Source organism: Malaclemys terrapin, chromosome 1, assembly GCF_027887155.1.
Source record: "Malaclemys terrapin pileata isolate rMalTer1 chromosome 1, rMalTer1.hap1, whole genome shotgun sequence".
In the NCBI taxonomy this organism is placed as follows: domain Eukaryota; kingdom Metazoa; phylum Chordata; order Testudines; family Emydidae; genus Malaclemys; species Malaclemys terrapin.
The window spans coordinates 309,780,766-309,793,702 of record NC_071505.1 but is presented as its reverse complement, the minus strand read 5'-3'; the positions used below and the strand labels follow the sequence as shown (position 1 = coordinate 309,793,702).

General features: G+C 39.9%; 1 protein-coding gene across 2 annotated transcripts in view; it reads left to right on the top strand.

Moving 5' to 3' along the window:
* The window catches only part of NUP58 (nucleoporin 58), a 56,248-nt gene extending 47,612 nt beyond the window's left edge, over window positions 1–8,636 (top strand). For both annotated transcript variants that reach the window (XM_054015415.1, XM_054015414.1), the window contains one exon: window positions 5,824–8,636. In XM_054015415.1, the coding sequence (XP_053871390.1) occupies window positions 5,824–5,993 (170 nt within the window). In that variant the 3' untranslated portion in view covers window positions 5,994–8,636. The remainder of the gene's footprint in view (window positions 1–5,823) is intronic.
* Window positions 8,637–12,937: the final 4,301 nt, after the last annotated feature.

Genomic DNA, 12,937 nt, shown 5'->3' with positions numbered 1-12,937 from the left:
CCAATTCCAGGTTCATTAATGGTCTCTCTTCTGCCCACAAGAAATCTAAACAGTCTAAAAACCCTCCAAAAGACCAAGAACCAAATAAGCCTTTCTTCCAAAAAGGTCTAGTTTATTTGTCGGCGTCACCTCAGCTACGAATACAAACCTATCAAGTCGTCTTTGCAAAACCCTGTCCCACATCAGATAACTCCTGACGGCTCCAGAGAAGAGTTGAAAACCATCAATGCTGAAGGTCACCAGTGATGCCTTACACTCCCTAAGGCCTCCAGGGCCACACTTTGCTCATTGAGCATCCTGTGCCTCAGCCCCAAATGACAGGCCCTTTGAGATACCAAGGGCAGTCTCAATAGAAGACCCTTACTTACCCTTAGCAACAGTCTTCTGAGTAACTGCCCAGAAAGAAACCAAGGTTCTCTCAGAGGAGCTAATCTTTCTTGGTCTTTGATCAGTCTTAGTCTGCTTCCAGACTGCAGGTATGACACAAGGTTTAAGAACCACAACAAAATCAGGCAAGAGTCATCCCCTTCGGATTCTGGTTTGCTTTCCTCCATCAGGCTTGTACTGCAATTACAGCTGAACCAATGGATGCTGGAAGTGGTCTCATATGGTGCTCCATCCAGTTTGTTTCCTTGCCCCATTACCCTTCCCCATCCCTCTTCATGAATCCTTACAAAAAGCTAAAAAAATGGCTTCCCTGCTTTGCTTGTGAGCCAAAGAGGAGGTACCTCTAGAGTACAAGGGAAGGGGTTTCTGCTCTTGATATTTTTGTTTCAAAACAAAAAGGGTGTCTTTGTCCTATCCTAGACTCGAGAGGACTAAACATATACACTGTCTCAGATTTAGGATAGGAATGCTCACCTTCTTCATCCCTTTCCTAGGCTCAGGACTGGTTTGTGGCTCTCAACCTCCAAGACTCCTACTTCCATACTGCAATTCAGGTAGCCTACAGGAAATATCTACAATTTGCAGTGAGTCTCAATCATTACCAATAGAATGTTCTACTGTTTGGTCTTTCCAGAGCAGCGACAGTTTTCACTAAGTGTCTGGGAATAGGGGCAGCACAGCTGAGGAGATGATGAGGCATTCACGTCTACTCATATTTAGATGATTGGTTGATCAAAGACAGGTCTCATCAGGAAGTCACCACAGCCTGGATCTATGTCCTTCACCTTTTCAGACAGCTGGAGCTCCATTGAGAATTTTTATGAGAAACTATCTCTGTTTATCACAGACAATAAAACTTACAGGTGCCTTAGTCAATTGCAAATCATTAAAGGCATATCTTCCAACAACAGAGTTCTGTCTATCCAAATGATCATTACCAGTATCAAAACAAATCCATCAACTGCAATAAGAAACTGCCTCAAACTTATTGGCCACATATCAGTTTGGCTTGTATGGGACACCACTAGCCAAACTTTACCTATGCCCATTACAGTGTTGGCTAAAGTCTGTGTATCACCCCAGGAGAAATAAAATGGGTATTTAAATTATGGTCCCTGCTCACATTTTATCAGCACTGACTGGAAGGTCAGACCTCAAGAGCATTCCACCCCTCCTCCTACAAAGATACTGATCACAGATGCATCAAGAACAGGTGGGGGCACATGTCTTGGCCAACTCCATATACAAGGAACTTGGTCCCTAAAAAGTGTGACTCCACCCATATACGTTTTAGAATTACAAGCAGTCGGATTAGCGTGCATTGCATTCATACCTATTTTACAGAATTCCACGATTCAGATTCTCAGAGACAGTACCATCAGCAAAGAGGTTCTTGCTTATCACTCCTGTGTCAGGAGGCAATGAAAGTTATGGACGTGGTGCCAACAGCGGATAACCCAAGTAATACTTCATCTTCTAGGAGTTGGCAATGATTTAGAAGACCTCCTAATCAGCCAATCCATTACCAGCCACAAATGATCTCTGAAGAACTCCATCATGTCAATATTTCACCAATGGGAATATCCCATTATAGACTTGTCATCAAACAGCACATAGTGTCCAGCCTTTTGCTCCAATGGAGACATGAGTCCAGGATTCTAAGACACTTTTTGTGTACCAGGGGATCAAAGACTCATGTTTTCACCCATTACTTTGATAACCAAAGTGATATGCAAAATTCATACTGATCCTGATAGCCTGAATTGTCTCAGCCAATAAGGAGCTAACAGATCTCCTCAAGACATTTATTCAGCATCTAATACCACTTTCAGACTGTCCAAACATAGTATCACAGAATCAAGGTCAAATACTAAATCCAGACCTGAAATTGTTACATCTGACAGCCTGGATATTGGCTGGTTGAGTGCTATTGATTTACTGTTCTCTACAAGTACAGAAGATCCTACTGCAAAGCAGAAAGCATTCCCCAAGAAAATATTATTCCTGTAAATGGAAAAGATTTTCAATTTGGGCAGCCCCACACAACCTTGACCTAATGGAGGCTCCTATACCTAAAGTCCTTGATTATACTTTGTATTTGAAACACTTTGGACTCTTAGTTCAGTTATGGTCCACCTTATAATGAGCTTAGCATGCCATTCTCCAGTACAGTCATGTTTATTTTCTCTCCCTTGCCTCCCTGTATCCAGCTTTTTAAAGCGGTTACTATATACTTACCTGCTAGCTACAAAACATCTTCTGGTATGGTATTTTACTATTGTTCCTACAAACCTCAGGGAGACCCTCTCTCTGAATGCACTCCACACTACCTTGCTGTCAAGATGGCCTTTTTTGGTTGCCATTGCATCAACCAGGAAGGTCAGCAAAATAAGACGTTTTCATGGCTAGCCCTACTTACACAACATTAAACAGAGGTTAGATGGTGTTGAGACTTCCTCCCAAATTTATTCTCAAAGTCGTGTCAGGCTTGCATTTGAATCAATCTGTTAATCTTTCCATTTTCTTTCCAAAAGCCATAGTCTTCCGTGGGGGGGAAGGGTTGAAGGAGGGAAGAAAATCAACAACTTGGATGTTTCAAGAGCATTGTTATATTATCTTGATAGGGCAGAGCCCTTTAGGCAGACTCCCTAGTATTGTTTCGTTGCAATAAGTAGCACTTTTAAGGGGCACACCACTTCTTCCAGGAGGATATCTAAATGGATTAACCAGTGTATTTCAGTCTCTCACATGACTGGTACACCTCTTCCTCTAAACATCACAGCTCATTTCACTAGCACACAGGCTGCCTCTTCTGCATGCTTCAGAAACATCCCTACATCTGAAATCTGCAAGACAGTTATTCGAGTGATCCCTTTCCTTTTGTTACACTATGCCCATGACCTGGCCACAAGATCAGATGACAGATCTGGCAGGAAAGTGTTACAATCACTTTTTAATCAGTGGTAGTCAGAACTCCTCTATCTCACCTTTCAGATGGGGCACCTAAAGGGAGATCCACACAGACACATACCTGAAGAAAGGCGGGTTACTTAATCTACTGTAACTGGAGTCTTTGGTGGTGGTGTCATCCGTGTGCATCCCAGGACCTGCCCTTCATTGCCACTTTTTAGAGTCCTTATTACCTGGGATTCTGAAGGAACTGAGGGATGGTTGTAGTTGCTTTGCCCATGATGCTCTTGGATGGGGGGCACAAGGACATTGCAACGTGGCTCAACAGACATTGCTATTCAGAGATTGCAATCTCATGCACAGGAATCATATGCTAGTCCTAGAGTGGGATCCACATGCATATCTCAAAGAACCACGGTTACTGCAAGGTATTCTTTTCTTAAAAGAAAGATCAGTTGTGTGCACAGTGAAGGTTTTTCCACCAAATCTGTAATTATAGCAAAAAGAGAGCTATCTGGTTAATCTGATAGGTTGTTTTTTTTAGTACATTTTGCATATGGCTTAATCCTTTTGGCAGAGTTAAATCAAACAAAAGTTTCACTGAATCCATTATTAAAGTCTATTCATATTCATGGCATTTCCTTGATCATATTTCTAATTTGATATGAAAAAGCAGTTGAATTAGGGATTAGTACTTCACTAATTCTTACTGTTCCATATATTCATAATTTTTAAGGCCAGAAGGGATCATTATGATCACCTAGTCTGACCTCCTGCATAACAATTTCTGCATCAAGAAGCAAGTACATAAAATATTTCAACATATGGAAATCTTCAAAATAAATCATGAGTCAAGAGTGGTATCCCAAGAGCGAGGATCTGCATAGGCAGTAACTGAATTATCATAATGGGTTACAATCAAGGTGTAGGATATAAGTTTTATTTGCCTCACTCTTGAAGAGGCCAGTATAGCATTTGTACCTATGTGTGTTTCTATTTGGCATGAAGCACCCAGGTGATGGACAAAGTTCCAAATTGAAGTGTTCACACAATTATTTATGCACAAGTCTTAAAGTGCTGTAGGATTTATTCCTTTAATGTAAATAACTTGAAACTGAGTTTCATTATTCTTTATTTCTGATACAAATAATTTTCAATAGAAGTGAGAGGACATCAAATTTGTGTGGAACATAGATAACTTTGCGACTCAAATGAGGCATATTTTGGAAGTAAATTAGGATGTGTTTTTCCAAACCTACAGAAATGTTTATAGCATTGTGGCAGTGATACTGAATATGAATATGGAGATGCTTTCATTTTATGACTTTTATACTTGTAACTAGTACTGGTTAAACTACTTGTTATAAATAATGCTCATTAAGGGTTTAGCTCCTTTTCTGCCTGTGAATAGCTTGTGAACCAATCCTAATTTCTGTTAATGTTTCAATTATTTGTGTTCAGTAAATGATTTTTATCCTTTTCATGATTGTTAAATAGATTAATTCACATATTCGTTAACGTGACCAATCACACGCAATCATCATCTCCCTGAAAGTTGTTAAACAGGAGAAGGATGAATACTTAACTTCTGCTGTGAATTGCAGTTATGAATCATGCTAATCTTTCAGAAAATCTTAAGATTCTTTAACACTTTCATAAATATCCAACTATTGTCCAAATACCTATGCATAACTAATATGACCTCACAAATCTGAGTGAACAGAACTTGGTGTTTTTACTTGCTTATTATTGCAAAACAGTTAGTATTTGACCAGTTCTATTTTGTAAATTCTTGAACAAAATTTCTCATGTTCACTTTCAGTCTAAAGGAAGATTGATGGATTTCATTTGTTTACTTTAGCAACATCTTCTGAGCTATTCTTTGTTTTTTCCAAAGCTTGCTGTCTTTTGTACACAAATTCAAAAGGGCTTTTTTAAATAGCTAAAACTTGGCATGGATGTTTAGTGTTTACTTATTTCCCTTTTAGGTTAGGACCTGTGTTGCGCATATTAGGAAGTCTATGTGGTCTTGTTAAGAGGGCACAAGACTGTTAGCTCTCTTCCAGATATGCCATTTATCTGCTGAGAGACCACAGGCCAGTCACTTCACCTGTTTGTGCCTCTACTTCTCCCACCCTTTGTCTGGCTTGTCTAGGTAGATTGTAATGCAGAGACATGGACAGACGTGCACAGTGCCTTGCAGAGTAGGGCTCCAATCTCAGTTGAAAACTCTAGATGCTACTGTAATACAGATAATAACGAAGTGAAATAACTATTATGCTATAGGGTATAATAACTTAGATGTTACAGTGCAAGCACTGTATGCCTCTGACTCAATGCAGCAAATCTAAAACTGTGTGTTAGGAATGTGACATAGTATTGTGGGTCCACTTTGATATCTTCAGAGTAGTGTAATTACTAGTAATTCAATAAGTAACTATCCCTGGTAAATTTGGAGTGAGGGCAAATCTGAAGTTATGATTTAACTGACTTCTGATTTTAAAATATTTTTCCTTCCCATACAAGGCTTTGGCAGCTCAACTACATCTGGGTTTAACTTCAGTAATCCTGGCATCACAGCATCGGCTGGCTTGACATTTGGGGTGTCTAATCCTGCATCTACAGGTTTTGGGACAGGAGGGCAACTTCTTCAGCTGAAGAAACCACCAGCTGGAAACAAGAGAGGGAAAAGATAGACACACTGTTGGGGAAAGGGGAAGTGAATCAGCTTTGTTCATCCTAAAAGTCTATTTTTCTAAATGAATGCAGTAATTAAATTGCATCCCAGGAGATTTATAAAATTTTGCTATGTTTCCCTATTCTGGAATATGAAATGTAATCATATTGAACAACTATTTTCCTGTGAATAGAAACCCATTTATGTATTTTTATTTTGGTTCTAGTTTTAGAAATGTTCTATACTGCATTATTAAAGAATCTTGTAAAACCATCTATTTAACCTAATGGTAGTAGCAGAATATTTTTTGTTAATAAGCTTTATACCTAATGGTAGTAGCAGAATATTTTTTGTTAATAAGCTTTATACCATATGAATATATGCATATTTGGGTTTTTTGTACAGATAAAATATATTCTAGTACAAATACTAGAGTTCATATCTTCTGTTCCTGGATATGGCCTTTAAATCTACTTCAGGGTGTTTCTTTGTGAATATAGATGTAAATATATATATATATATATATATCTATATATACACACAGTACAGTGCACACATTTGTGTGTATGTATTTGTATATATAATAAAAACACGTGAACTTTGCCCCATAGACAGAACTCTCCATCTTTCTTTGCTTTGTGTGTTCCCTTTTCCATGTTGTTTTAGGCTTCCACATCTTGATGCTCATAGGAATATCAAATAGTAGTCCCAGGCTGTAATATTTTTGTAGCTTGTTTTTTAAAGACAAGCTGAAATAATGTTCACTATTGTATAATTCTGGCAAATAGTGTTTAATTGCCTGTTTGTCCTCAACACTTTCCTTTCTTCAGCTAGCAATCACTCCAAAGAAGAATCTGGAGAGACTTTCAAACAAAGGTGTTGTCACAGCTGGTGTTGCCAAACAGATCTCTCCTGGGCTGGGCTTCATTTCTGAGGCTGCTAGGCTTCAGGAGATTGCTTGGGGGCAGTAGGGTGACCAGATGACAGAGGTCAAATATCAGGACGCAGGGGGGGAGGAACCGAGCCAAAAAAAAAAAAAAAACCTAGTGGGCGGCAGAGCAAAACAAAAAAACGAAAAACAATGCCGGAGCACAGGAAAAACTGAGAACCCACAGGCAGCTCCACACCCTGCCCCCCGCCAGCTTGCCCCCCACCAGCTTGCCTCCGCTCCATCTCCACCTTCCCCCTCGGGGAGGGAGGGAGTGAGCACGCAGAGGCCCTCCCCCCCCCATCAGAGGGACCTGCCAGGGGGCCAGGTGAGTCCCAGGCAGTGCTAGCCTTACCTGGAGCGGCTCCCAGGGAGCATCCAGCAGGCAGGTCCTGTCCCTCTGGCTCCTAAGGTCGCGCGGGGCGGGGACAGGGGCGGGGAGCTCGCTGCTGGCGCCTACAAGCCCCCCCGCCCCTGCAGCACACAGTGGGGAGACCTCCTCGCCGTCTCTGTGCGTGCCTGGGGAGTGGGGCTGCAGCACTCTGCAGGCTCCTGCCGGCGGGCAGGCAGGCGCTGGGAGTTCAGCTGAGCTGCCTCAGGGCCCAGGAAGAAGAGGTGAGCGGCGTCGGCAGTGCCGGCTTGAGTCTTCCACCAGACGGTCCCCCGATATCGGGACAAAGTGCGTCCCAACCAATGTAAGGTCGGGACGCGGGACAAGTCCCCTAAAATCAGGACGTCTGGTCACCCTAGGGAGCAGAGAGTTGTGAAGCCGATGGTCTCTTCTCTCTGTGGGTGGTGGATGCAGACTGTGCCACTCTAATGAAAATTGTAGCTAACCATTCCAAACAGAGTTGATTCACACAGGGCTACTGGCATTGACTCTAAAAAGAGTTGCTTACCTGCCCTTAACACCCGTCGCTGCTAAGAAATAAAGTAAAACAGTATACTTTGAGGGTAAGCTATTGTAACAATAGAAATAGTACCAGTCTTACAAGTGCAGCAAACTTCATGTCAAGCAAACTTGGCACATGGGCTGCATCTCCAGCTCAGAGTGCATTAAAACAGAAACAGCAGAAAAATCTCTTACAGAGTATATATGGAATTTTGGAGTTAAGTGTAGCTTTTAATATAGAGGTTGTTTTGTACATAATGTGCATCTAAGTGAATATTCACAGTCACTTTCACCAAGGCACCTTTTTTCTAAAACCGGTATTACGCATAATTTTCTAGTATGAAGTCAGTTGCTTTCAATTGTAAAAGTGTTGTCAAGTACTGTTTTGTATGTTCTGGAAGTAATGTCTGCATACAGCAATTACTGGCCTTTGACAAACATGGGGTTTTCTGTTGTTTGTGTTCAGAAATAAGCATATTAGTTTTGAACACAACTTTTCACTTTTGTACACTTGTATGTTACTGCATCTAAGAGATGAGCATTTTCTTTGGGAGGCAATTAATGATGTGTGCGTTTTTGTTTTTTAAGGCAGAATTAAAAGCTTAAAAGTCCATTTCAACTTAAACCTTTTTCAAAACTTGCATTGGGCTGCAATCAAAATCCTGATATTTGTATTTCTTTGTTACTGCTTTTTTTTTTAAAAAGTTAAATTTAAAATGTTGAACCACTGGACTTTCTTGTAATGTATTAATTTGTGAAACTAATTTTTTAAACTGTGTGCTGTCTTGTCCACATGTGCAACCTACCATTGTGTAAAACAATAAAAGAAATGAATGCTGTGATCCTAGTCATAATTATTTGTCTATTTGCAGAATCTGGTCCTGTCACCTTAGTTCTCTTGTATGTCATATTTTTAAAAAAACTGCTGCAAAATCATGTTGATTTCTTTTGGATAATGTAGACTTGCTCTTATTTAAAAATTGAGTTTTGATCTCTGAATTAAAATCTTAGGACTTTTGTCCATAATCCTTTATCTTCTCCCATATTATGTGAACCCAGATGATACCATACTGCAGCACAATGTGTGCTCTTGCCTTCTCATGAATGGGGGCTTTGCACTGTAAATTTAATTTCAAAATGAAGTGTTAATTTGCATTGGGTGCTATAGTCCATTGTCAGCAATAGTTTTGAAAGCTTTAGAATTTTGGACTGCACTATGCAAATAAGCTGCAGCACTGGCTAATTCGACAAATGCCATTAAGACATCACGCAATAAGCAGCTGTGCCTAAGTGTCTCTTTTAAAATGAAATAGTTTGAACATTTGGTCTAATCAATTTTTCTTTTAAAATAAGAAACCTACCAGAGGAAAGGAAAGTATACAACGTTAACAACTGATTGAGCTCTACATATATAGGGCCTGATTTGCATGTATCTTAAGGCCCCTTTACACCCATTTGCACTACCAGAGACCACCATTTTGTCCATGTAACTCTCACTACAGAATAGCTAACTGCCAGAGAGTAATAGAGCTACCACTAGACTGGCCATTTCCTTGGTGTCCTTGCAGTCCTTCCATATTCCTCAGTTTCTATCTCTTCCCTGTCCAGCTGGGGTCCCGCACCATGTGTGCCAAACTCTCCTGTTGTTGTTCACTTGTGCTCCTGCCAAGCTGGCTTTTTCAGCCCCCACCAGTTTTTGTGCTCCCTTGGAAATTGGGGTAGAGGAGGTGGGAGGGAGGTAGCTCTGCACATCTTCCTTCTCACAAGGCCCTCTAGAACCTAAGGCCAGCCCTTTACATATACATGTAAGTCAAATATTTGTTAAAATACTAAAGTTGTATTTTGAAACTAAATTACTTCCATATTACGTTTTTAAAATGTGGTTAAGGTTACGATTATTTTAGCTTTGCTTTTTTATGCTTTTGTCATCAGGGACAACTCTTGTACTGTTCATTTATCCCCAACCTTTCATCATACTGTATCAATATAAATAATCCAGCATCAGTAATGCCAGCTCTCCTATGATTAGTTCTAATATCTCTATAGTGAATGGCCAAATAGGAGCTTTGGGAGAGAAGCAGCTTCTCCTAGGAATTAACCTAGGAATTAAAGGCATTTACCTCCCCAGTGTATTTCTGCCTGTATTTGTAGAGTGGGAATCAGCATGACTTAGACCATGCATTGTATGCAGAGCCCCAACATAGCATAAGAGTCAGTCTAGTCTCCCTCTTCCAAAGCTCCTCTTCAAATTTAAAAGAACAAAGATTTCACCGTATGGAACCAGATTATTTGTCCATCCTGTCTAGTACCTGCTTCCAGCACAAAAGAATGGTGCTGCTGTTAATAAAATTATTCACCTTTTTTTCAAAAATTCAGCTTGGGATCACTAATGAGCTTGGGGCTGAATAAATGCTGTTTAGATGTTTAAATTTTCCTTATAGCACACAGGAGGTTCTTTGTCATCCAAAATCAAACTAATATGCAAGGTAAGTTTCAGTACTACATTAAGCACAAAATAAGGATTTTAGAAATTTTATCTTTAATGTAGGCTACAGAATGTATTATTTGTTGTTGTGAAAAAAAGTTAATCACATAGTTGGGGAACACAAAGTAAGTAATAGATATCCTTGTTCTGGGACCATTTTTTCTGTGAAGATCTTTCGTCTTGGCATCTCCCTTCAAGGTTTGCAGCAATTTTGCAATACAATACTTCTTTCGCCAGGTGGCAGGAGACTACTATTTTTCAGTTTGCCAAAGATGTCATTATAAAGCCCTGTATGGCATTATTGCTGCCACATAGTACACTAGCTTTTGTTTCCAGATCGTTTACACAAATAGTTTCTTTGATACAATGGAATTTTGAAAATTTCTACCAGTCACGGAGGGTCGGATCAAGCTGTCCCATGTGAATCCAGTACTTGGGTGCCTTTTAGTGAGAGCCCTCCCACCTACCTCTAGGAGTTCAACCCTTTTAGCCAATCACAATTACCATAAAAGGGGGCACAGAGAGAAACCGTTTGGATTTACAATTTAGATACCGAAGATAATCTATCCGAGAGCCTCTAGTGATTAACAAGCACAATTCCCACTGACTTTCAGTTGAACTTATGCTCCTATGTCACTTAGGTTTTTTTGAAAATTCTGCCTCTATCTGCCATTTGGAGGTAGTTTTAATCATTTTCCAAAGATCAAAACAAGGTGGGTATGTTTTTTCTGGGCTGGCTGTTATGATTTGTAGATTCCTGTTGGGCTCAAAGAATGCAGTATTTATGCAGAATTTCTAGGAAGGTTTTTGGTTGAGAAACTTACAGGCAAAGTCTGCAATGTGCTCTGATGTTGTGTCTACCTTTAACAGCTGATACTTTGTTCTCTGACCAGCCTCAAGAACTTTTTTCTGCGATGGTACTAAAATCTCACAATCTGAATTGTTTTCCTCTTTTTCTTTTCACCTCAGGCATCCATGTACAGCATTTACTGGGCCAGCACAAGTACAGTAACATCTTAGAAAGTAGTGAAATTGCATCCAAACTCCGGTTCTGATCAGGGACTAGTCTCTACCTGCTGTTCAAGAAACTCCCTGTTTCTCACATCTGTGTGTTTTTAATATGGCATTGTATTGTGACAGCAAGACGTGCCTCTGAATTGCTTATCTTTTATCATTGTTATGAAAGCAAGCGAGGGTGACTAGATTTTGATAACACATGGTATTAACCCGGAGTAAGCAGAGACGGAAACAAGGACTCAGCACTTTTTCAAGAATCCAGTAGCTATTAAAATAAACCTATTAACACACTGAAAAATTACATAGCCAGGAGATTATAAGTAATCTGGTAAATTCAAAATATTGTAAAACCACAGTTGGAATAATCCATAGTTGGATAGGACTCTTAAAAGAAAAAAGTATTGGCCAAAGGTAACAAACCTGAGTGCCCAAAGCTAATTCCATATTTAGATGCCTAAGTAAAAGCTGCCTGACTTTCAAAGATGCTGAGTGCTTCTAGCTATCTTTGACCTCAGTAGGATTTGTTGCGTGAAAATCTGTCCACCTTTATTTCAGTACCTAAATATGGATTTAGGAGTCAAATTTAGGCATTCAAGTTTGAAAGTTTTGGCTACAACTTTCAACTTCCAAATAAGGATACATTCTCTCTAGGGATCTTTGTTAAAGCCAATTTTTTTTTTTTTTTTTTCAAGCTTTGGTATTTATACTGTCCATTTCTGTCACTGTTGCAAATGTGGACCCTGGCCCTGCAGTTGGATCTGTATGGGCAGACCCTGGTGCCTGCATGGAACCTCAGTGAATGAATGTCAGTAGGTTCTGTGAGGGAAGAAGGGTCTATCCACACTGATCCAATTGCAGGGTCAGGGCCATAGGAGTTTCACTTAATGTTCTGTTTAAATTATCAAAGTAGTCGTCAATGGCTGTGTTTCATTTAGAACCGCAAGATTATCAGTTACCCTCATTGGAAGTGAAGCATCATACTGGAAAACACTTCTGAATAGAAATATAAGCCCCTACTAACTGTATAGGCTGTGGAAGCAGAGAAAGAACTGACAGGAAGGGGATGCAATGCATGACGGTTCGTTAGCAAGAGTCAGGCTAGCTGTACCCAAACAAAAAGTGAGAACTCTGTTATTCTCCGACAAGGCCAACATTTACAAATGAGCACTTAAAATTAGGCATGTGAGAGAGATTTTCCAAAGCGCCTAAGGAGTTTAGGAGCATTTGTCCTATTGATTTTCAGTGGTGCTTATGCTCCTAAATTCCTTGGGTGTTTTTGAAAGTCTCCTAATTCCTTACTAAGTAAGTGGCACTGGACACCTTTGAAAATCAGGCTACTTAGTGCCTAAATCCAGACTTAAAAGATAAATATTAGCTTAACTTTAGCTCTCCCTCCTCTCCCCACCCTGGTATTAAAATTCTGGCATGTACATCTGATAGCTTGTATATATTCAAAAGTCATTTTTAATTTTTATATATAACCTATGGAATATTCTCATTCCTAATCGCACCTTAACTGGAGATAGGTAGACCTTCCCCTGCTTTCAATGTTTTTTGATCAAGTACAGCAGAATTAAACAGGGAGAGAGACCAGGAGTGAAAATTTTGCAAGGTGATCACCTTGGAGAAGCAGAATTACAG